At 39.5% G+C, this 21,482-nt stretch overlaps 1 protein-coding gene across 3 annotated transcripts in view; it reads right to left on the minus strand.

Moving 5' to 3' along the window:
- Positions 1–21,482, minus strand: part of mei4 (meiosis-specific, MEI4 homolog (S. cerevisiae)) — a 123,465-nt gene that overhangs the window by 90,716 nt on the left and 11,267 nt on the right. For 2 of the 3 annotated variants that reach the window (XM_073493318.1, XM_073493316.1), the window contains exon 4: positions 10,176–10,307. The exons of the other annotated variant lie outside the window; for it this stretch is intronic. In XM_073493318.1, coding sequence (XP_073349419.1) covers positions 10,176–10,307 — 132 coding nt within the window. The remainder of the gene's footprint in view (positions 1–10,175; positions 10,308–21,482) is intronic. 3 annotated transcript variants of the gene reach the window in all.

Raw genomic sequence — 21,482 nt, forward strand, 5'->3', positions numbered from 1 at the left:
AGCCTTTGCAGATGGTTCAGCATGACAAACTATCTTCATTTCATTATTTATTTTATTTAACCAGGAAGTCAATTGAGAATAAAATCTCTTTTTTGAGGGAGACTGGCACTGTCTGGTACTTCAGGTTATTATTAGCCTGCCTTAATGTTCAGTTTTGAGGGAACCAAGCCTTAACTAAGTCACAAGGGGAATGACGTGGCATGTTCCCTAATTAAGATGATGGATTTTATCATATTATTATTTCAGTTATATCATGAGCATATGTACTTAAGTTGTCAGGAAGAACTGTCATGTCAGTGTAAACATTACAGCCTTAAATTAAAATATTCAAATAAACAATGTTTTAACAACTCAATTGTGTCCAGCATCTGTCGGGTTATGGAATAAAAGAGGAATCAAGAAATGAGAAAACAAATTTGGACGAATTTCATTGCGGAAATAAGCATGAAATATGTAGTTTAAGAATGATTCCTAATTTATCAATAGTTAAAATTAACAATTCTGACAAGTATTACCAATTACAGCCAAAGGAAAGTACCTGAAGTACCTGTAAAGTCAAGAATTGATCAGTTTAAGACGTGAAAGCCTCCTGACTCGTTTCCTCATTTGCTTGTCATCTTGCATGTGTTTCCAGACAAACACCCAGAGGGGCTGTTAAGATCTCCCCAACAATGATGAGAATGACAGCAGGGAAATAAGCCTGCTGATGTGTGAAAATGACACGAAGCCCTTTAATGATCATCGCCTGTCCTCTCAACCTCTGGATCATAAAAGGCCTGAGTCAGCTAAGAGTCTCCGGACAGATGGGACCTATCTGCTCTCTTAACCAGCAGCTGGAGGAGGTGATGGCCTGTGTGACATTCACTACAGGGTCAGGTGGGATGGTGATGAACTGAGAGTTTAATATTTCAATTACAATAATAATAATAATAATAAAACTGCTACATAGGAATTTAATTGTAATGATAACAACAGCTCAGGGGTCAGAACAAAACACAACGCTGTGTTTCATGGTTCACAGTATTTTTAACAAATTTGTTATTTTCTGTATTCTTTCTTTTTTCGTTCTTTTTTTAAATAAGTTTTATAGAAAAATGCTGATGGTAATTCAAGACGTAGAGGACAATGCAAGGAAAAAACCTATTAAAGCTATAGTTGGTAATCCTGTTCAGAAACACTTTTTGTTATACTGGGTGAAATGCTCCTTCCATCCTGAGAGTAGTCAATACATAATGTGTTCAGAAAAAGGAACAAAAATAATCAGACCTCTGTGGCAGCTGCAGGCCTGTAAAAACTCTGACCAATCCCTGCCTCTTGGTCCGAGTGGAAAGAACCAATCAGATGCCGTCATGTCTCGTCCTGCCCACGCCCCCCTCTGTCCCTCCCTCCTCCCTGCGTGCACTCATCACGTGTCACCGTTGCCGGAAATATTCAGCACACTCCATACCGAGTTAGCAGGAGAGAACAATGGCAGAGAAAATGCAGCCAAAAGTAGCACTGCCAGCGTTACTTGTAACGGCTCGCACCGCTAAACAGGCTAAGAAAAGAAAACCGGATGCAGAAAAGGCTGCAACGAAGAAGAAGGCTTTGGATAAAACCAGAGGGAAAACCAGAGTCAACATCGGTTCAGCTTTTGAACGGTGGAGACAACTGAGGGAGCTGAAGGGCCTAACAAGTGATGCAGAGGTTGCTGTCTTTCTGTTGGACAGGTAATTCTTGTTTTGCTTTGGGGGGATTTGTTATTTTCATGAAATATATGTAACGTTAGCCAACTTAGCTATTTTTGTAGCTCGTATTAGCCCAATGCTAACATTAGCTTCTCTGTCTTCTCTACTGTCAGATGCACGTTCAAGTTTGTGGGGGCGTGGCTTTGGACGGAGCACTGACGGGAGGGGGAGGAGGGGGTGGAGCTTAGAGGAGGTGCCACTTTCAAATCTTGCTAGCTCTCCAACATTACTAACTATAGCTTTAAGTTTCAAAACCTTCATCAGAAGTGCTTTGCAATGTCTTGAAGCAGAAGAAATATGATCACACAATCAGTGTTGGGGGAATGTGCTAAGTAAGTAAACTGTAATATCATTACAGTTAATAAGTCTGGTGTTCCCACCCCCAAAGACCGACCAGGTCAATTGCAGCCTGTTTAAGCTTGTTCAAAGAGGCTCAAAATGATATCAATGTTTAAACATGTGTCAGTATGGACGTGCTACATGGTGAGATCGGTTAGAAAAATCTTCACATTTGAGAAGATGGAACCATGTGATGTTTTTACATATAACAAAACATAATATTCTATAAGCCCTTCATATGTTTTGTATGCTAAAATCCTTAATTTGTTACGTAAAAGGCAACTTAAGTTGTCTAATGAATGTAGTAAAATAAAAAGTACAATATTTCCCTCTGAGATGGAGTGAAACAGATTTAGAAAGTGGCATGAAAAGAAACGACTTGCACTTCAGTATCTGTACTTTGTTACATTCCACCACGCTGAATTAGTTCTGAGGTACTTTGTGATGCAGGACAACACAGCAGATATATGTTGAATCTTTTGCCAGAAAAGTCTGCCCGTCTTCATCCCGTAGGGGGGCCGCCCCTGCAGTAACGGGTGTTCAAGAGGCCACAGATTCAGGCCAGCAAATCATTTGGTTCTGTTATCAGCAGAGTGAAGGGTTAACTGAATCTACAACGCCCACATAAATCACTGACAGACACCAGAAATATACTGCAGCGCAGCTGGTGGGTAGATCAGACGATGGGACAGGCAGGCTGACACGAGGGAAGAAACAGCAAACTCAAACATACAGAGGTTTGCTTTGGATTAAACGCAAGTTATAGTAAGTCTTAATGTTTGCTTTAACCTTCATATAGTGGAAGGTAGGAGTGTGGATGCATAATGCAAGAGCAGTGATATCAAGATATAATATGTAAGAATTCCTCAGTAAAATGTCTAAAAACAAATAGATCCTTGTTATCAGAATCCAAATTCCTTTATCCATTCATCACACACAAGTACAACGAAATTGAGTAAGCAGTCCTTCTGACGGTGCATTCACACAACAAATAAAAGTGACAAGAGTTAAAGAAAAAGACTAGTATAAAAAATAAAAAATAAAGAAGTGTTAAAAAGAGTCAAGAATAAAAAATATGTCCAAGGTGAACTCTCAGTAGAGACTCTGGTTCTCTCTCTTCTTTTTCCCCTCTCCTCTCTGTAACTCTGCGTTCATGAAGTAAAGTACATTTCCCCTCCAGCTCCAGTCAGCAGTCAACATTACAGAACATAAACACCTGACAATGGAGATCACCTCCACGGATCATTGCTGCAGTCAGGTGGATAAACAGGAGTGAAGAGAAATGAATCAGGTGTTTATTTCTCCAGAAGGTCTGGATCTGCCCTCCACACAACACTTGGCGAATGTCTTTTGTTTTGTTTTGACAGAGTGACCCCCCCAGCTGCAGAAATGACATATTTTGCTTTTAAGCACATTGTATCATTGTTAACTGTGAGGGATCCCTCCTCTGTGGCTCTTCCTGAGGTTTCTTTCATCTTTTTTTCCCCTGTTAAAAGATTGGTTTTGTTTTTTTGTTTTTTCAAGTGGCAAGTTTTTCCTCACTCAAGGGTCTGAGGACAGAGGATAGTGTTCACTGTCCGGATTGTAAGCCCACTTAAGCAATATGACTGTGATTGTGGGCTACAAAAAGAAAAATTGATTTGATTTGGCATTTTTCAGCAATAGCCATTCAATATATCTAAATTCTGCAATTATTCTTCTATAAAGTAGTTTTATTGTTAGTTTGGAGGCTGCATTCAGTAAAACTGAAGTGCATCATTATCAATCAGGGAAATGCATTTTAAAAATAGTGGAATGAATATTACAAGAGACTCAGTGAATATCCCTGAGTGAGTGCTCTTATTTATGAAATCAGCCCAAACAAAGTCTCAAACCAAGGCCTCTCATTGCTCCAACTCCTAAAAGGATTCATGTACTTTCCAGTTTGCGCTTTCGAGTGTGACTAATGCTCACTTCTTCTTAGATGTAATCAATGCTTTCCACCAAGAATAGATGGTAATGCATAGCAACTCTGAGTTTGATGGATACCTGATGACGCACGCAGCTCATATCACATCATAAAGAAAATCTGAGTACTAAACAAAAAAAAAAGAATAAATAAATAAAGTCTTTTCAGCAGCTTAGGCATTTTATCCTGTGCTCTTAGATGTTGTGTTGCACGCAGCTACAGTCATGTTTGTCCATGCTGTTTAACTAAATTGATGAGAGGCTAATGGCCAATGCCTTAAAGCAGTGTTCACATCTGCAATTTAGTTCATTTGGTCTGCACTGATATAACATTGTTGAAGTTATGCAGACTCATTGATTGGACATTTTTGGCTATGTCAGCGGGATAGACCGTTTTGTTGACATGGGTTTTGTATGAGGTACTTGGACATAGTTGGTGGTAGTTAGCACGCCCCCATTTGGCGGCCAGCAAACAAAATATGCAAACGCACCAGAGTTCTTTCAAACCAAATTAAACAGGTATCAAAGTACTCTTCTCTCAATATTACATCCAATTAAACCGCTAGGCATTTTATTTTAAAAATCATAATTAATTTCCTTTATGACAAACAACTCTGTCACTGTGCTATTTTGAATAAATGTGTACTTGTTCTGATAGACCTATTTATCCTGACATTAAATAAATAAATAAAAACATTAAAGACTGGAAATTGAACTAAAGGGAGACAGATGCCATCCACTCAGCTTTTGTATGTCACCGCCACGACAGTTTCCCACACAAAGGAAATCCTCTGAGCTGAGAAATACTTTCACTCAGCACTATTGACAGGAGGGGGGTGAGGGGTCTGCTGCTGCTGACAAAGAGCTGACGTATGTCTGAGACTCAGCCTGGGAAGTGTATAATGGCTTTATACAGGTGCAGTAGTATAGGGGACAAGAACTCCCTGAGGGAAAGTGCAAAGTGACATGTATCTTACTATAAGTTACCTCTTATGTCTGCCATGCAGTAAGTTTTTACTGGACTTTTTGGTTGTTTGCTTCTACAGTAATGAAAATATTGCAAACCATGATAAAGGGTAGTACTGAATTCAGTCTTTATGCCCTCACACAGTTCTACTTTTAAAAATATTAAGTCAAGTAAACAAAACAAAGTAAAATAAACAGTGATATTGAGTTAAACTGTATAAACTCTGTAGTGTTATAGCGGGAGTAACTCAGTTTAGAGTTTTAAAAAATACACTGATGGTGTTAACATTCGACACACTGATGTTGCGTAAACTCAACACTGTTAGAGGGCTGAGATCCGCGCACCACGTTACCTACACAGAGACGATTTCTTACGATGTAAACTGTTACAAGATTTCAATGTCCATTATTGCCCAACAACATGTAAAAATAGAGTAAGAATCAAAGGCATAATACAGATAGCAGAGAGGTCAGCATTAACTTTGTGGTAATATTCCCATTATTTGGATTTTTGCGCGAAAAGGACAAAAACAACATAGTGGTGATTTACAAGTTCAGTTGTATGTATGTAGGAATTTTTTGAAAAAAAAAAAGCCCTTCACTTTCATCGTATTCATTTATAGTTTCTATGTAAGCACTCATAGTTTAGGGGTTCATTAGTTCAATTTGTAAACATCATATACCCGGCTCAAAGAGCCTGTGTTGTGTTGTTTTCATTGAAACAACTGTGCCTAATACTGTATGCCTCTGCACAGTTCACTGTCAGATTGTTAGAGCTGTAAATGTTATATTGCGCCTGTCATTCCTATTATTAGACTGCAGAGTTACTGATTATGGGCCGCAAAGAAGGCTATAAAATGACGGTAGAGTCAATAAATTCAGAGGTACGTGTACAGTTGGCTACACACCGTCTTGACAATATAACCCACATTTTCGACGAGTTGCAAAAGGGTTTTACCGTACTTTTTGGGAACTGTAGAGTACTCTAAAGCATTACTTTTCTTTAGATAACGCAGTAAAGTAACAAGTTACTTTTTAGTGGCAGTAATCTTGTGATGTAATGAGTTACTTTTATTTGTAACGTTAACCAACACCATAAAAGACTTTTGAACTACTAACGCTATGCACGTATCGATATGTTATGCAGCTAGCATGATACCAAAGCCAACTACATATACAGTTAAACTTCTTACTTGTAAATGTAAGAACAAACAAAGCTGTATTACATTAATCAGCTAGTTAGCCAATTTGTTTATGCTTACATCCTGTGAAACAGGTCTGTCTGAGATTTGCATCAAAAGATGAAAGTTGAATGACATATTGCAGACCAAAAAAAAAAGGAAGGAGGTCATGGAGGTTTCATGGGAATTAATGGACTTCAGGTTAACTGTCATACACACAGAGCTATCGTACATGGAAACAAGGTGTTTTTTCTTCCCTAATGTGGCCTTACTTCCAACATCTTATCCTGCCTCCTCCTCCTTTGTTAAATATAACCTCTGCACTTTGTAACTACAAACTCTCAACAACAAAATTTACTTGACATTTTGCTCCACAACAGTTTGCTTGCGATGGTCGTGATACAGGAATTGAAATTCCAATCATTACCATTCCATCTGGATAACAGCATGAGCTAAGTGCATAAAATGTTAATGGAAACATAGATGTGGTCTCTTCTACAGTTTTTACATAATAGGAGGCGTGCAGCTCTTCCCCTGAGACTTCTTTCCCTGAGAGAATGAGCCACAGAGAGCTGCAGGCATGGAGGTACAAGCAAATAAGATGGTCCAGCGGCTCATTCTTCAAACATACCGATTCTTCAAAAGCAATCTCACTGTTCCATCTTTAGCCTTGAAAGAATATAGATGAGAGGTGGGAGTGGTAGGGGTTGGACTCCATGGGCATACTTATGGCTGCAAGGACAAAAACCTCAGACACTGGGTGAAGCAACTGTAATGATGGATAGATCGAGGAACAGATAGACCGATATATTTATTTTATTTTTGTTTTATGGTTCCACCTATCTGGCTGTTCCCCTGGATGCAATCAATCACCTTACTGGTCATTCAGGCTTCTGTTTGAATCCAAATGCGCACAAAGTTGGTACACAAGCTTCTTCTGTAAAAGCAATCAAACACTTTCAATTCTCTGTATTTTCTGCTCTTTAACCAACAGTTACACGTTGGAGATTCAAGCCGACAGTGCAGAGAGCAAAAAGAGCATTTAGACACAATTTTCACTCCAGCTACCTGCAAGCGTGGGCGCTTTTACCAACAACACATAATAACCTTGTCAGTTCACGTGGTTGGTGACACAATGCCTGGTGTGCGCTTGAGGATTTGATTTTAAACATAGTGGGAGACCACCGACAGACACCTTACTGACAGATTAAAACAATTTTTAATATTGTAATAGTAAGAAAACACAGAAGACTCAGGACTACACACTTTGTGTTTATACTGAACAATTGTCAGGATTCCAGATCTCACAGAAACTCTCAAGATTAAAACAAACATGCTGGCTGACTGTCATTGTGTGTGCTTTAGATGAGACCAACCCCTCTGGGTACTTCACCCCTGTGTCTTGCCCTTTTGAGTAAAAACAGGCACTTTAATTTGACTGGCGGTAAATGCAAATTCTGACGGCTTTGCCAATTAAGTAGCATAAAATAATAATACCATATGGATTTTTAGCTATTAGGAGCACACATCTGATGGCCAGACAGGCAAACAATCATGTTATGTTGTTGTTGATCTATGATCAGCATCATAATGAAGAAAAAATTAAAGAAACAGTGGTTAATGAGTGTCTTTTCAGTCCCAATCTCCATCAAATTGGACGAACCTGACACACACAACTACCTAATTAAATGTACAGGTCATCTTATCATCTTTTGTGTCATTAAGAAACTTTATTTTGCTGTTTAAGAATCTGTCCAATGCGACTTTATTGTAAACTAATTACATCGTTTTAAACGGCCATTTGTGCTTAATCATGTAACCGTTCACTACGAGCTGAGAGGAGGTGAAAACAGGTTGGTTTAGCTCCACTTCCAACGTTACTTTATGCTGTTTACAAGATTCAATATTAGAAGGTAGGTCAGCTCAATTTATGTGAATTATTAACGTTAAAAACACCCTCTGCTCCTGGCGGCCTGTTGAGTGGAGAGGTTGTTTAACTAAACTCCATTCTAAAATCAGGTGTTTTATAGTAGGGCCATATTTTTTCACAGTAAACGTTGTTACAACCTCAAAAAGGTACTGTTTTGATACAATTGGCACACGTGTCATTTACTCAGTAACATTAAGATTAACATTAACTAACCTGTGATGAGTTGTTTGACACAGACAGACACATATTAACTGGCTGGGCCCCAAGGTTTATCATTTTCATCCTCTCTGTGGACTAACTGAAGCGACAGATCTCTTCTCCTACAGTCTTTCATTCTTTTGGAAAGTAAATAAACTCATAACCTTTGGGATTTCTTACTGTTTGACATGAAAAACTGCAACACAGTGGCTTAAGGCCATCTTGCTACTCGCTGTTTTCTGTTTGGAGCCGGTTCTGGTGACAGGATAGTTACTCGCGGCTGCTCTCATCTATGTTTTGCACTGAAAAACAATCATTAAGCAAGTTGGTAACATCTGGTTGGTGACACTTACCAGTCAGCTCGCTCTAATGCAGGTTTCTGCTAAATATTCCATCACTCGTCTTTTCATACTACAGGGTTTCAAGTCATAAATATCCTTTTTGAGATTGTCAAGATTCAAAGTTGGGGGGACTTTGATCCAGTAACTTCAGCACCATCTTTGAATTGGAAACATCCCTGCAACTGTCTGAATCAGACCCAAAATCTGCCCACGTATCCCCTAGTGTTGGGCATTACTGGGTGAAATTCAGGTCTGGTCGCTGCTGCTGATTAATATCAAGGTACAAAGTAATTTAATCGTCAGTATACAGCACAGGGTTTCATAATGAAATGGACGTTACAGAACATATATGAACACCAATATGTAGCAGAATGAGTTTATCTTAATATTGAATACAAAAAGCGAGAAATAAGCTTTCCTTAGCTGAGGATTTGTCTCGTCAGCTCAGATATTGGTGGGACATATTTCAATATTTCTAATATTGGAGGGGGTGTGAACTCTCATCCCCCACCGCAATTACATGCCTGGATAGCTGTCTGTGTGCCTTTAAATGTCAAACTACCACATTAACACAAGTCTACGCCTACACGTGGGTTCATTTAAGTTCACAATTTCAGATCTCCTGAATGCACCAAGGACGATAACGCCACTTTTATGTGACAGACTGTGGAGGACTGAGCCTTCAGAATCTTCCTCACAAATACTCATTACTGCTGGTTTGTTGGAGACAATGGCTCCACAGCAGCACAAGGCTGTTTTGCATTGTCAATATCTCCAGCGAACAGTGGGTTCAGCTATTTTTTTTCTCCTCAACTTGGCCCCTCAAAAATGCAGTGTTGATAAAATTCTCTCTTTGGCATCGACTGCCTCGAGAGGCTCTCATGAGGAGGAGGAGGAGGAAAAAACAGGCGCAAGTGAGCATGACCGACCCTGCTGAGTGGGAGGGAAGCTCAGCAGGAGGGGTGAAGGGGGAAAATCATCTGTATCCTTTTCCTTTTTTTGCACATTTCCATTTCGAAGGACCCCTGTTGGGTTGACACTCAGCTCTGCCTTTCACAGGAAGCCGGCCGGCTAAACGCAGCTATGGCCCTGCCTGTGAATCAGGCGGTCTCCAGAGCTACTGAGAGATGTTTGAATACATGGCAGACAGGAAACTGGTGGGACGCAGTATTGATTATGTTGTTACAGGAGTGGCCGTGGCAACAGGTCTATAGGGCAAACCGTTTGTACCTGAAGCCTTGCACAAAGGGTGGCTTGCTAAGAGCAGAAAGGTGAAATGAAATAGTGTATGATAGAGAGAAAGGGAGCCTGTGGGGGAGAAAGACACAGAGAAATAAACAAAGCCAGTGAGAGTAAGAGAGAGAGATTCATGACGGCAGTATGGTTTAAATGCAAAACTGCCATTTATACAAACTGTTAAATGTTCATACTGCTTTAAACTTGCAGTACTGTCATAAAGAGAAGTGAACGACACACACACTAGCAGAGGAGGAAAAAGATGATGGTAATGCAGGAGGTGGTGTGGTGAAGCAGTGGGGGTGTTTACCTGGAAGGCCTGCCAGAGCTGATCAGCCAGAGCGCTGATCTGAGAGAGAATGTGACGAATGAGAAAGGACTTTGACATGCTGCTGCTCCCCAGCGCAATCAGGTACTCCGTCAGCTTCTCTGCAGCCTGGAGCTGAGGTTTGGAAAAAAAGATTTCACTAAAAAACTTTTGCTAACATTTATAACAAAATAACATGTAAAAGCCCGTAACTGTATCGATTCTATTCCAAACTGGTCACAATAAATATGTGCTGATGATTCGAGTCTTTCTGATTAATGACACCACACAAATGTACACTGCAGACGACACAGTGAACACAATGTGTGTCCAGTTGAGGGCTGTGACTTTGATCATTTTCATTATCAATTTCATTGATTAATTGATTCTTTTACATAAGAAATGTCAGAAAGTTAAAATTTCTCAGAGCATGAAGTGACTACTACAAACATCTTGCTCTGGAGGAGACAGTCGGGCACAGATCCAGACCTTGTGGAGGAATAAACACTCGGAGACACATGAGATTCTGCTCTGATCTGGAGCTGTTTACCGACGGGAGGAGAGTTCAGAGATTACTTTTTATCTTTTGGGATTAAAAAGTGGATTTATCTTCACTCCTGTTTATCAACCTGACTGCAGCAGTGATCAGTGGAGGTGAACTCCATTGTCAGGTGTTTATGTTCTGTAATGTTGACTGCTGACTGGAGCTGGAGGGGAAATGTACTTTACTTCCTGAACATAATGTTCCTGAACATAATGTTTGAGTTCAGTCAGAGGTTCACCTGAATTTAAAAACACAGCTGCACACATCCTTGGTGTTACGACTAATATACAATAATCTGACTGTTTTCGGGCGAATAAACACAAATGATCCTGTGGTCAAACTTACACGAGTAAAGTGAGTCAAAAGTTTTATTAACGCTACATTAAGCCTTGTTCTCTGACTTCCTTCCTCACTTTCAGACCCTCTCCTGGAAGTTATAGCAACAGACGACCAAATGAAATGCACCGTTACCTTGAGTAAACTGAGTCTGAACATTGTTGGAAACATTTGTGAAGTAAACAACTCTACAAAATATAGAACAAAGGTGTAGTCGTTTTTAGATATTTTAAGTCAGAAATCTTACATATTATATCTTCAAGCACCTAATGCATTGTGAGCATTAAAATCTGTTGTTCAAAACTGGAGCCTGGACAGGTGATGCTTCTGGCATTCTTCAGGTAACTAGAATTCACCTTGACTGCTCATTGTCTGTCGTTACATTCAAGTAAATGGAAATCTTTGAGACATGACATGAAATCCCACCTATGACACTTTGCCATATTTGCTGCTATTTGTCTGCCACAGAGAAACTCTTCCAGACAAACACACAGTCCCCCCTCTGAGCCTCCAGGCGCCTCACACTCAGGATAAACACTAAATACTGTCTGTTGCTCATTATGAAGAATGCTGAAAATTAATTCTGCAGCTGATGATGATTCTGGGATAATAACACACATGTGACCATGGCTGACTCAAAGGCACACAGGCAATATCTTATTTAATTTTACAATTCACTTTGGATACAAGATGACATAGGTGCAGAAATACATTTAGTCTTCCAAATCATTAAAACTATGATTAATAGTGGCAATCTCATGGCACACAAACTACAAACAATATAAATGCAGCAAAAAAAGGGATAAGAATAACAATACAAATGCATATTAGTCTTGTCCCTCTCAATTCATTTTTGGTTGGCTGGTTTCTTACGATCATGACATCATGTGAGCTCACAAATCCATCTTCATAAGACTCAGTCGCTCCCAAGAGGAACATAATGAGAGCCCATGAATGAGTGTATTGGCACTACAGTCCTTTAGGGCAACTGCAACTGTTTTCATTTTCAACAATTCAACTTAACTTTTCTTCTTCTAAAGTTTAACACCAAAATACTAAACAAAATAAGACTTTAGTGGAGTGAAATAGGAGCAGCGACAGTTCAAGTCATCCACATACAGTATATGAATCTTAGAAGTCATTGAGTTTTCTACAATATGCTCCTGATAATGTTTCACAATAAAAGCCTTGTTAAGAAATGACCGGTTACGGTCCACTGAGACACTAGAGGGCTTTTAATTTGAAATGGATACAGGAAGTGTTGAGTTTGTATTAACAGTATAATGCAATGACTTTAACAGGGCAAACAGGAGCAGCGGATCAAAACAAGGCCTTGTTTTCTGTTGCAGACGCTTGTTTGAGTAGTATTTGAGTCGTAGTTTTAGTACATCATAACAAGACATAAGCACTGCACCTCCTGTGGAGCTGAGCTAATCAGCTATCCCTGGGCTCCTGCTAATTAGCCATGCAGTGCTAGTTCTCTCCATCTGATATTACACCTGACAAATGTTCACGGATCAGTCAGTTGGCACAATGTCAAACCGGTTGAAGCTCGTACACCGGACCAGCAAAACTGGAAACCTACCCAACCCTAGATCCCAGGCCAGCTTGCTATAGTTTTTACTCAAACAAACAGGAGGAAATGGTGCATTTATTGGAGAAGCAGCAGATTAATCCACATTTGGTGCTCCTGTGAGTATTTGTGGCAGCAGGACGGTGTGTGTACGGGATTGAGTGAAAATAAACTACAATGTGTGTGTTCGTGGTGATTAAGGAACTCATTGTGGCTCATAGATGTGTTTTTAACAGAGGAAAGAGATACATCAGGAGGCTACTTTTTAGGAAATACATTTATTGCAGGTTTCAGTGTGCACACGACAGAAAATACAATTTGCCTTGTCCTGTTAGTTTCTTCATCCTGATGCCAAACACATGCAGCACACAGTTTGCTGCTGCTGCCACAGGTTTTAATTTTTGTGATCCTGGAGGGAGTATACTTAGCATTCACGCTCATATTCAGCAACAGCCTAATTCATATTCAGTCAGTTTCTCGTATTTTTCGACTGAGAGCAGCCCAACACATCCAAACAGTCCTCTGTTATTGTGCCAGTAGGCAGCTCCACGGCAGCAGCTGGGGATAAATTGTTTGGCTCAAGGGCGTCGTGACCATTGTTGCTTTTCAATTTAGTCCAGGGAATTCAACTAGTAACCTGCACACATCTGAAGTGCAGAGCTAAAACAGATGCTCAAAGCCGATCAGATAGGTGTGTTTAGCCGTGTGCCTCAAACAGAGAGTGAGAAAGCGGAACGAAAAGAAAAAAAAATTAAGAACCTGAAATTCAATTTGCTTTGTATTGCCTGTGCTGCTGATTACACCCGCGTGCTGAATGATACGAGGACATCATGAGAAATTGTCTGCATGATTATCCTATCAAGAGATTAATTCATAATTTGAAGCAACTGAAGGGAGGAGATTGTTATTCAGTTTTCCTAACCAGATTTTCTCCGGCTGCAGATTGATGAGGCATTCCTTCCCTCCAGTTTGACCTCATTGTCTTTTAACGCACAAGCCCAACTGGACCAGCTGGTTTGGTTCTTTACTTGGAGACAGAAACAGAAAAAGAGACTTGAAGAGATGTTGAGTTTAAAGTGTTTTGATTTTGTGAGAGGTCAGTTTTGCAACTGCAATTCAGCTTTCTCACTGCATTCACAGCTGATTCACCACTTCTCTAATCTCAAACACACTATGGTCCTATTCTGTTTAAATCCATCTGCAAGAGCCTCTTCCACCCTTCACTGTCCTTATCCTTTGTTCAGGATAGCAGTGCATATGTGTACAGCTTATGTCTCTGGAAACTCACATCATGGTTGGATGTTGTCAAGTTTAGTATGTTTTACTTGCGAGCTAATTTATTAGACCATTAATCTTGAACCAACATTTTTAAAATAGTCTCTAAAGCACTTAAGCTCCCTGGTTTATTTCTGACCTGCTCACGGACTAAAATCCAGACCTCTCAGGTCATCAAGTACAGGTTATCTAACTGTTCTTAGATTCAGATCTGGTGAGGAAGCTTTCAGCTGATGTCAGTCAGGTTCATCGCTGTCTTTGAGTGGGTAATTTTTTTTTCTTCTTTTCTTTCTTCTTGGCTGTATTTTCTTTTTCAGAACGTCTTCAAAAATATGAAAACCTCTGTGTTTAAATGACTTATATTCCCATAACTCATGTTAACAGGCACATTCTGCAGCCATTAAAGCCAGGGGTAGTATTGTCTGAAAAATAACAGAGTGATAAAATGTGTACTTGAGCGCTCTGTTTGGGGTTGAAACACACGAGGCGAGGATGCAATATACAAGAAGCTCATAAAAGTTCATCCAGTAGACAAAAGGATGACACGGTAAGATGAGGCGGGTGTGAGGCTGTATGAGGCCAGCCAGACATTTAACCGTCCTCCTCTCTGAAAGGTTATTACATGAAATATGTCTGCAGGCGAACACAGTGGGAGAGTGACATTTGAATGACGCCACTTGGGATTTAGGATCTGCAATTTCATCGTCTGGGCTCTTCATCTTGTCCAATCTCCTTCCTCCTAGACCGTAACAACTCCTCCAGGTGTGTCTGAGAAACAGAGCCTGAAATAAGAGCTCTCGTCGTGGACGTGAGCAGGGCTGAAGGCGGAACCTGCCGCTGGGTAAATTACAGTTGCTCACGGCTCTATTTCTGAATATGGAGCACATTTAGACTGGAGGCACTTTGCCGACACCTCCAGACTCTTTTTCAGACATCTTCATTGTTTGACTACCGTGCTGGGGTTTTTGGAAGTGAGGGTTAGTTCCCTACGGTACCAAAATGTCTAGAAGAGCATGTGTTCATCTATATCTATTTCTAGTTGAAAGACCATTAGCGGGTTTAAATACTCTACTCATTTACTCAGTGACCTTTTCAGTCAAACATGAAGCAAACTAGAGCTGAAATAATTGAATCAACAGAACAATAATCAACACCACTTCAATGTTGTTGTTGTTTTTTTTTAATCAATTAATTGCTTCCGTCATCTTACATTTAAAAGTACCAAACGTTCCCCAGTTTCAGCTGCTCAATTATTGCTTTTCTTTGTCTTATGTGACAGCCAAGATTGGGGTGGGGGGTGGGGGTGGGGGGTTGGACTGGTTAGACAAAACAAGCAATGTGAACACATCTCCTTGAACTGAATCAGGTATTTTTAACTTTTTTCTGACATTTTGTAGGCTTAAAAATTAGTCGATTCATTAAACTGGCAATAGACAGCAGGGCTCCAGACTAATGTTTTTCACTAGTAGCACTGGTGCTCAATCAGTTGGAGACCCCTCATTCTTCCCGTCGCACAGACATTTTATTTGTTAGTCAAAGTGTATTACAATAAAAGCATAAAGATAAACGCTTATAAAAATGCACATTTATAGCATTTCAATTAGGAATTATAAATAAGGGGAACCATAAATACATTTGTATATTAGCTGGCGCACTTGCTAAAAAAAAAATCCAACTGACAACTTCCAATGGTGGTTAACTGGTGAGAAAAGCCGCAATTTGGGGGCACCAAATCCTAATCTTGTCTAAGGCACTAAAGCGTGTAGCACCAGCCCTGCTCGGACAGCACTGTCAGCAGCCTGGCAGAAGAGACACTGTGTTACGCTGGGATTAAAACTGAACTACTTTCTACTACTTTCTGAACTACTTTCTCTGACTGTTGTTTTCACATCATAGACTGGATTCTCTAGAACAGACATACAGAGTCACAGCTGACTCATGAACAAGTCCAATGCACATTGGTAGATCCACCTTATATAGGCAACCTTTCCTGTATGAAATGGCTGTGTCCTCCAACGCTGTGGTTGGATTTGGATCAGCAGATTGATCGTGCAACATTTGGTTCATTCTGTGATTTTTTTTAAATTGCCGTGGCGGCCACTGCAAAACATTACAAGTAGAAATGCTGTTCCTTGGGTTTCACACAGTGAGTGTTTCACACTGCCTCCAAAAATGGTCGCAAAATGCACCTAAATATTCGCAGTCTGTTTACATTTACATTGGTTCCCTATAAACCTTGTCTTGTTATAACTATACAATTGTGTCTGCCACTGGGCTCGCAGTCACCCAGGAAAAAGAAGGTTAACTGGCGGTCCATTTTTATTATAGACTTAATGATTGCATAAACTCACATTCAGCCCTGTGTTGTTATTTACAACTGTAAGGAGAACGGAGGCGATTCAGCCCACCATCCCTCTACTGATGTCGTACACTCTACTACAAACTTTCATTAAGAAAGGTTAAAAACATAAATCACATCAGACAGTGCATGTATGTACAGTAAGATGTATTACAGCCTGCAGAATTACAGGAGCCTGTGGACGACATATCTTTCACTCACACTGTGGATACGGCACCTCACCCTCCTGTCAACACAACTTAATTTCCTGTCCCTGTGATAAAAAATGGCGTGTCACATAAAAGAGAGTTACAGTTGTGGGGGCACACTGCCCTCTGACCGGTACACTCGTGGTTGCTATAATACAACCATTCACTTTAAACCTAACTGGGAGTTACTTCCAAATGACTGACAACCAAGACAGTCAGTTTAGATAAGGTTTGTTACGAGGTGGTAAGGCAGAAAATGATCTCAGAATAAAGAAAAAGAGGCAGGTAGGACTGGAAAATATGGATAATTTGCTAGGGGACAGGACCATTATTTATTTGATCAGATTTTTTCTGAAATAATTTGAAATTTCAAATTAAACCCTATTTTTTTCAAAGATAATGTTGAAATGTTCTTTTTCACACTATTTAATTTAACAAAAAGCGACTCATCCCTTTGTACTGTCAGATGCAAGAAAATACAGCTGAAATCTCTCAGTGGTTCATGAAGACAATTTTATCCCCCTCCAAATATAAAATTGTTTTTGAACAGCGTGTTTGACAGATTAGTCTGGTGTCAGAATGCTTTAGAATCGTGTCCCAGTGGTCATCTTCCTCCACTGGCTCTCCTTGATCCTGTCAGGAGTCTTCCCAGTATTATAATTAGCCCTGCCCTTCATCTCTGACCTCCTCTCCATATCTGGATTGTCATGAACAATCAGTTTGACTGGCAGAGCGATGGAGTGTTCACTGGATGTCAGAAATATGAAGAGTTCATTAATGGGTATCCTCAAAGTCATTTGCAATATCCTTATTGGGGGAGTTAAAGAGAATGTTAATTTTTAAGAAGGATATCTTAGAGAGAAGTTGTGCAAAGGATGTTTCCATCACATAGAAAATGCTTTATGTGGTGAACATAAACCGATCAGTGTTTCAGACAGAGGGGGAATAAAGAGCTGCAGCACAGGATAGCATAAGAAAACTGATGTGTAAACCTATTCTAGTAATAACCCAGATAAAATTATGAGAATGAAAATAAGCCTTATAAGTCTCCTTTAAAAGGGCAAACTGCACCAGTTCATTGCAAATATATGATTATTTTCACAATAAGACTATTAGCAAAGTTCCTTTAGTTCTTTGGCCATTTTATTGTTCGATGTATAGACATATACTGTATGTACTTTTTCCTTATGGATAACTAATTTCAAACACAGAATGAGTGATCTCACAGCAGTAGCTCATCGGTTTGGTTCAAACATGTTTAAAAAATCTAAAACATTAGTTTTAGATCCTTTGAATCAATACGACAAAGCTTCTTTCTAAAGCTGCCATTTCAGACTGTTGCTCATTCAACAGACAAGAGGGGCAACCATAATAGAAAAGGCAGTGAAACCCATTTCTCCTGGCACGGTTATGTCAATAGAGCAAAATGTGAAGCAGCCAAGAGGTGTTGCATTTTGAGTAACAAGCACAGCTGAGTTCAGTGACCCGTATCACCCACAGCCGAATGATCACATTTTAAAAGCTATTCTCCGCCCGTACAGACCCACATTTGACACAGAGTAACAAGCTTACAAACCGTCCACTGAGGCCTTGTCAAAATACGATTTGGGCAAAAATAATATAAAACTCACCAAAACAAGAGGATGAGTCATGCTGAAGGAGAGTGAGCACATCAAAAACATTAATTACACATGCACTGAGCATCACAGATTAGTGATATCAAACATTAGAGCATCAAAGAGAGGATTTTTACTTTAAACAGTGTAATCTCGCTCCAAACACAGAGCTCGCTCTAAGGTGCTCTGATGAAAAGGTGAGAGAGTCTGAATACATGTACTGCCAAATCTCGAGGGAGTCACAGTCACACAAAAAGACAACAGAGATGATTTCAGATGAAACCTGTCTGTAACTGAATAGCATTTTAAAGAATAGTGGACTACAGGTGCTCACACTGTCAAGAACCTATTGAAACGCCAAGGTTTACTATATATCATGTGAGATGGAAGGTGGGAGAGATTCACGTTTACAACTTCTGCTTTTCACTCGGCTGGAAGTTCCAGCTGTCTTACTCTCTTCAAACACCAAACAAATAAGGTCCAACATTGAGGGACGTTTGTATGATTGCTGAGTTACTCTACACATGAATATAGCATATATTACAGCTATATTTACAGCATTTAATCAAGTTACACAGACTTTACCTAATGCAAGGCATCCATGTTCGTTTGCTTTTTCATGCACTTCTATATGATTTAGAAGTCGGATATAGAGCTGCAAAGATTAGTTGATTAATTAGATCAACTTCTTCATATTCAAATTGTTTTGGTCATGTTTCAAGCAAAATACCAAATATTGTTTGTTCCAGCCTCTGAAATGTGAGAATGTGCTGTCTTGTGTTACAGTAAACTGAATATATTTGGGGTTTAGAGTGTTGGTTTGACATAACATTGAGTGAACTGTGATAGTAAGGATTAAGGATTATCAATTAATCTGGAAAATATATGTCATATTAATTAATAATGAAAAGAATCAACAGTTCTATCCTTAAACATCCTTCAAGGAACTTTCAACTGGTTATGAAACAGTCTCAATTTAATACTGATGACTCTATATGAACTATGTAAGCAAACAAGGCCATCAGTCGGAAGATTGGATTTAATGTACAGTTATTATGGTTATTCTTAATGACTGTCACTGGTCAGATTGGGGTTGGATAAGTCATAAAACTAAAACTTTTTTATGCCTTTCAAAATGTAGAAGCCTTCAAACAAAAAGGTTCCCAGTCAAACGTACGAGTTGGATGAAGATGGTGTGAGCGGTATTTAGAAATCAGAAATTGGTGACTATGACAACTGCTGTGAATTTTAAAAAAAGTTCTTCGGTATTGTAGTTTAAATGACAGTTGCTTCAGCTTTTATTTCTAAACATTATTTCATATTTCAGTAAGTCACAGAAACCCTGAAGCACTTCCAAACCCTCCAAAATAAGGGTTTACTTTATGAGAACTGAATCTGAACTCAGAAAATTCAAATGTTTTATTCATCTGTTCAGAATCAATGACCAGTCATAGATTCTGTAATGGCACACTATAATTAAGTGCTCTCCTTCCATGATAATCACATATTGCTTCATACTAATGGCCTTCCTGCGCCTTTAATTTACTCTCTGCATTTTATTGTGATTGGTTGTCTGGCTCTAAGTAACCTGTCCTATAAGGCTGGTAGATAACTGTCCTCTGTGGGAACGCTGAAGTTTCTCTGAGACAGATTGGTGCTCTGTTAATGGAAGTCCTCATTAAATTTAAATTATTCAACACCCTCCTCAGCGCTATCATCAGTTTCATTGACAACTGCTAAACATCACTGCGCCTCGTTCCTCGCCATTCGTCATGACAAACAGAGAGAAGGGGAATTTGCTGTAAAGAGGAAATTGCCTGCAGCCATCTTCGTTGGGTAAGCCATTCTCTGAGCGTTTAGTAAGAGCCAGATGGGATAACTTCATCCTTGTCAACTCAGCCTCACTTTCATCTCCATTTCCCAGCTGCCCAGACCCGTCATGACAGTAACATGTGCGAGGCGGTGAGTGACTTTTACAATCCGCTGCGAAGGCAATTCTACCCTTTATGGGCTCAGCGAGCTTTGAATGAAGGTTAAATCTAATAACACAAGATACACTGCACGTCAGGGTAATAACGGTATTGGGCTGTTATACAACTATGGTAGAAATCGATGCTGTTAAATGTGATGTCTTACAGCAAAATGATAACAGCAGCTGTTTGTTTAAAAATAAGTACACCACCCAGAACAGGTACAAGGAACAAGTTAACCACGTCATTTTCTTATTAGCAGAGGTAACTAGATTAGATTCTAATTAGATAAGAATTACAGTGTTTATGTTCTGTAATGTTGACTGCTGACTGGAGTTAGAGGGGAAATGTACTTTACTTCATGAACACAAAGTTACAAAAAGGACAGGGGAAAAAGAAGAGAGAGAACCAGAGTATCTGCTGAGTGCTGTGTTCAGTCATAGTTGACCTAGAGTTAACATTATATTACGGCTAGTGTACAGTAAAGAAATCTGGTTTTGGGGGCAGAGAAACAGTGTTCCTGCAGTCAAACGTGTTTCGCTGGTGATGAAGACACCTTTAAACAACCACCACTGCTAATGAAAATCTCTGACGTGACAAGGGCACAGATGTTCACAGACAAGGTAATGTTTTAAAAGTTATATTCATGTAAGCTAAGTCTCCCGAGCCCAGAAGTAGCAACAGACAACCAAATGAAACGCACTGTTACCTTCAGTAAACTCATGTAAGTACACAAGTCAACATAATATATTACAAATGGTCCAGTCATTTTTAGTTATTTTAATGCAAAATTCCCACATATTACATCAAAAATAGCACTTTATATTAGCATTTCATAAGTTGTGATCATGATGGCCTGAAAATTCAGATGGATTCTGTTTGGCTGTCAGTGTTTCTATCATTCATCAAATTGCTCTGAAAGTGATCACGTTATCATTCACCACTATCATTGTCGTTATAGCTGTGGTGTCTCTACCATCCTCTTGAATTAGAACTACGAGTGTCACGATTTCAATTTTAAAATCGAAAATTTATCCAAATCAGCGTTCTATTTCGACAATCTAATTCAACCCCTTCACAGGCCGACTGATGGTGACTGACTGACTGATTTCTATTTCTTTGCTATGTATTGTTGAATCACTGAAGGTTGGTATTTTTTGCTAAACTCTTGAATATTTTATTTTTTAGCGAATATTATTTGAACTAGCAAATAGCACAAGGATAGAGTCAAACTGCTGTTGTAAAATACCCCTTTATAACGATGAAGATGCAAATGACAGTTGTCAGGGCATTAAAGTCTCACAAAAGCAAAGCTGTCATGCTGAAAATCTTTTTAAATCGAATTGAATCGTGACCTTAAAATCAAAAGTCAAGTCAAATCTTGACACCCCTAATTAGAACCACTTTAAAACAATCCATTTAAAATGTATGTTCTTACTGTGGACAGCC

The sequence above is a fragment of the Pagrus major genome, chromosome 22 (genome assembly GCF_040436345.1).
Source record: "Pagrus major chromosome 22, Pma_NU_1.0".
Taxonomy (NCBI): domain Eukaryota; kingdom Metazoa; phylum Chordata; class Actinopteri; order Spariformes; family Sparidae; genus Pagrus; species Pagrus major.